This window comes from Gossypium hirsutum, chromosome A06 (genome assembly GCF_007990345.1).
Source record: "Gossypium hirsutum isolate 1008001.06 chromosome A06, Gossypium_hirsutum_v2.1, whole genome shotgun sequence".
Lineage (NCBI taxonomy): Eukaryota > Viridiplantae > Streptophyta > Magnoliopsida > Malvales > Malvaceae > Gossypium > Gossypium hirsutum.
In genome coordinates, this window is record NC_053429.1 from 34,391,444 (window position 1) to 34,395,412 (window position 3,969).

The 3,969-nt window shown below is 35.8% G+C and overlaps 1 protein-coding gene across 1 annotated transcript; it reads right to left on the reverse strand.

Annotated features, from left to right (window-relative positions):
• Positions 1-307: 307 nt before the first annotated feature.
• On the reverse strand, positions 308-3,573 carry LOC107954806 (serine/threonine-protein kinase AFC3). The gene is made up of 12 exons (XM_016890487.2): positions 3,285-3,573; positions 3,029-3,134; positions 2,926-2,952; positions 2,683-2,836; positions 2,555-2,603; positions 2,086-2,200; positions 1,835-1,926; positions 1,599-1,743; positions 1,184-1,248; positions 1,005-1,102; positions 817-922; positions 308-740 (listed from the first exon to the last, which is right to left on the reverse strand). The coding sequence occupies exons 1-12, from the start codon at positions 3,369-3,371 to the stop codon at positions 603-605; spliced, it is 1,182 nt and encodes a 393-aa protein (XP_016745976.1). The 5' UTR covers positions 3,372-3,573; the 3' UTR covers positions 308-602.
• Between the last annotated feature and the right edge of the window lie 396 nt (positions 3,574-3,969).

A 3,969-nucleotide genomic window follows, 5' to 3' on the forward strand; every position in this document is an offset into this window, starting at 1 on the left:
CAAATGTGCATCTTAGAAGACTCTCCTTTTATGTTTAGTAACTGTGGCTACTTTAGTTTCTATCACGTTAGGGATTTCATCTTCTTGGAAACAGATTCTTAGGGAGCATTTTTAAGCTTTAGGTCTCTTTACTTTATTTTGCTGACCAACTTAACAGTGGTGATTGCTCTGACTTCTTTTTTCACGATCATGGATAACTATATGAATGAAGTGACTTTCAAATCATCTTCAATGCATGGAATCTTTTTTTGGGTTGTTTCCTCAAATATGTTACGAACTATATGAATAAAGAAAGATTTTCAGCCTATGCTCTGAAGCCATATGGTATACGATTTATGTAACATTACCCAGAGGATGACAAGTGATTGAAGCAAAAGCTTATTACAAACTATGTTTACTGCTTTATACCCCAATATCATCACTTTTGTCTCCAAGAAACCTCTCTTCAAAACACCGGCCATCGATTTTCTTCCGCAACATGGATCCAGCATGTTCTTTGAGCTTTTCTATGAATCAACATTAATATACGAACATGGAAACCTCAAATTAGGTAGCTGGCCTTTACCATTCATCTGCCATTTCGAGCACTATTAATTTACTGTTTATTTGGATTCTGAGAAAAAGGGATGATTTAGAGCTTGACGTGCAGTGAGACGTTCAGATGGATCGTATTTTAATAAACCTTCCAATAGGTCTGCAAGAAAATATCTCGAACTCTCTACATGTTGTGATACCATATTCTGAAATAAGGAACCGATATTGAATCAGAGAAAGAAAATCTACGTAACAAAACAAACACATGAAAGGCAATATGACCTTCAGGCGATCAAGCTTCTTAACAGCTCTAATACTCTCCCTAGAAACTGCTCCTTCAGGCCAATTTAGTCTAGAGCCGCTCCGGAAATATTTTTCTGAACCTCGGCTGTATCAAACCAAAAATATGGTGAGATGCAATGCAATTAAAACCACTTGATTATGTGATTAAAAGTAAGCTTATAACTTACCTAGCCCTTCGAATCATATGCTCAGGAAGAGGTCCTAATACCCTCTCCATCATTGCCAAATGCTCCAAGTTCTCATGGGTCTGAAATAATGCTCCACCCTACACATGATTTAACCAGCGTAAGGTCCCATGTTCCACATCTAAAAAAGCTAAATTCATCTAAAGGAATGCAAGACTTACCGTGCATAGTTCAATAAGTATACAACCAACACTCCAAAGATCACAAGGATAACTCCAACCTAGACCTGCATCAATGTATTAATAAATGTATCAAAACAACAAATGGCATAATTGAAGGGAGTCATAACAACAGATGGCACATTTGATCGGTGCCAAAACAACAATTAGCACACTTGAAAAGTGTCGAAGTAATTTAAAGCATATACAGAAACAATCTAGGCAATTCAATCATACAAGATATTAAAATGGACGAACTCAAAAGGGAAACCAAACAGTAAGTCATTCGACTATTTTCTATTAGATTTTCAGATGCTGTCCTAAAATACCCTTCCTTGAACTCAACTGGAAACTAGAATAATACCTGGGAAATAGAACAAAACACCAAACAGACAAAGAGAAACAGAATATTCATTACCTAGAATAATCTCAGGGGCTCTGTAATGCCTTGTGGAAACAATGGAGCTGTGATTCTGATTATCGAATGCAGTGCTACCAAAATCAATCAGCTTAATGGCACTTGACTTTGGCAAGCACCATAAATGCGTTTCATCTGAAGAACTCTGTACCATTTCAAGCATTTTTTATTCATAACCAAGTTTGTACCCCAAATCTAAAAATGCATAAATTATCAATTATAAAAACCCAAACTACCTTGCAGCCAGGAAGCTTTACACATTCAGAAGAAACAAGAAGAATATTTTCAGGCTTCAGGTCAGTATGGATTAAGTGTAAATCATGCATATCTGCCAGATAAGTAATAGCATAGGAACACATTAAACAAAAGAAACATATTAAGCAACCCAATGCCACCCTTGTACAAGCAAACAAGGCCAAGTAACAGAATAAGGTGATTTCTTAGGGAAGGAAAGATGACAATGTTGAGCCAAGAACAATCCACACACATGCTACAGATTCCAAAAGCTGATGTCCAAATTCGCGAACAAGACCCACAGGAAATGGGGAGTATTTATTTCTCTTTAGAAAATCAAATAAACTTGGTCCAAGCTTCTCAAACACCTGGTAACACCATTAAAAACACCATTAAAATGCATTCACAGGAAGATTTTTGTTCAGTCCCAATTCAATAAATGAAGTCTACAAGGACAAAATATCTATAATTAAGAACTCAACGTATCTTAATAGATTCAAGTTTCAATTATCAGTATTTCAACTAATTTGCCTAAAAAGAACCACAGAAAACTGAGAAGGAATGAAGGATCATGCATTCTAAGAGAACATGCAACCACTCCTTTCATAGCAAAATGCAAAGTAAACCTCTTATTTAGAATAAAGTTGCCTATAATAAGGAAAAAAAAATGCCTGAAATGGAAACTCAAGAAGATGGTTAAAAGAAGGTTCTTGAATACTTACTATACAAATGTGATTGCGGAAATCAAACCAATTCCGAATCTGCACACAGCTGCAAGTAATAACCCAAAGTGTGTTAGCACAAACTCTACTAGATACAATATCCATAAACAAAATATAGGAAGACATACCCAGAGGTGCCCTTTTCATTCTTTGCCAGATGCTGAAGTATATCGATTTCAATCATAGCAGCATCATGGTATTTGCGAATGCTTCTAACTATCTTAATAGCAACATACTCTCGTGTTTGACGGTCCCAACATTCCAAAACTCGGCCAAACGTGCCTACAACACTAGCAATTTTTGCTGAGAAGTGCCACAACCAGAATCACAGAAATTAAAAGATCTCACAGCAGAGCACTTTGTCAGCTAACCTTCACCCATCTTACTAAGTATTTTATCTGTCAAAACATTAATTATACAAATCATTAATCAAAACTAAATCACAGAGGATAAAAATAAATAAATAATGCTTACATCTTGGAGTGAGATTTTCGCCGAGATTGAAAACATAATGGCCATCGTGGTCATCACCCCTCTTGGGCGGCGACGAACGCCGAGCCTTCGCCAGAGTTTGATGCGCCTACAAACCAATTCCCAACCCCAAAAAGGTCAGATTTGTATTCACACACCAAGTAAACAACTATAGCCCCTTTAGGATAATTCTCTCCTTTCTGCTCCAGCTGTGCCCTAAGACACCTTAACCCTTTCTTTTTATATATGAGGAACCAACCTCTAGCCCAGACGGTGCCACGTCCCACCCAAGACGAGGCCTTTTCCTGGTTCGCGTCTTCTCCACCTCTTCCGTTTCAATTCCCATTCTTAACTTGTTGACAGTCGATCCCTCTATGTATCTGCAACACAAAATTGATAAGCTTTCCAATAGATTTCACAGTTTTCGCCGAGAGGAAAAGAACAATTGTAGATCTCTAAGAGAAAATTCTCTTTTTTAAGGAAAAGCCAGCTAGGGTTTTCTCAATATGGATCGAGGATTATTTTTGCGCGAAATTTGCCTATTAAGTCATTATTCCTCAAATGTTTTTGGGTAAACTAATTGATTAATCATTCAATTATTAGCAAATTTTTATTTTAGTAGTAAAAAATTACAAAATTATCATTAATAGATTGATGGCATGACTGTTAACTCATAACCTTAATAACTAATTTGATTCCCTACACTATAATTAAAATATCAATTTGGTATTTTTAGAATTTTTATAAAGAAAAATTAATTCATTTTCTAAAATTATAATATAATTTTAAAAAATTTAAAAAGGAAAAAAATATAATTTATTTTTGAGTAAACTACTCAATTGGTCACCCAACTTTTAGGACGTTTTCATTTTCATCACCCAAGCATTAAATCCTTTACAACGGGGTGACCGTACACTTAAATCATGTGCACGTCATGTTTACAC

Bases quoted from the DNA above. Each gene is read 5' to 3' on its own strand.
- LOC107954806 (XM_016890487.2), bottom strand. From the start codon at position 3,371: ATGGGAATTGAAACGGAAGAGGTGGAGAAGACGCGAACCAGGAAAAGG. The intron at 1,744-1,834 runs GTAGTTTGGGTT...GAAATGGTACAG, and splicing joins TAAAGCTTCCTGGCTGCAAG to AGTTCTTCAGATGAAACGCA. The intron at 741-816 runs GTCATATTGCCT...TCCTTATTTCAG, and splicing joins AGAAGCTTGATCGCCTGAAG to AATATGGTATCACAACATGT.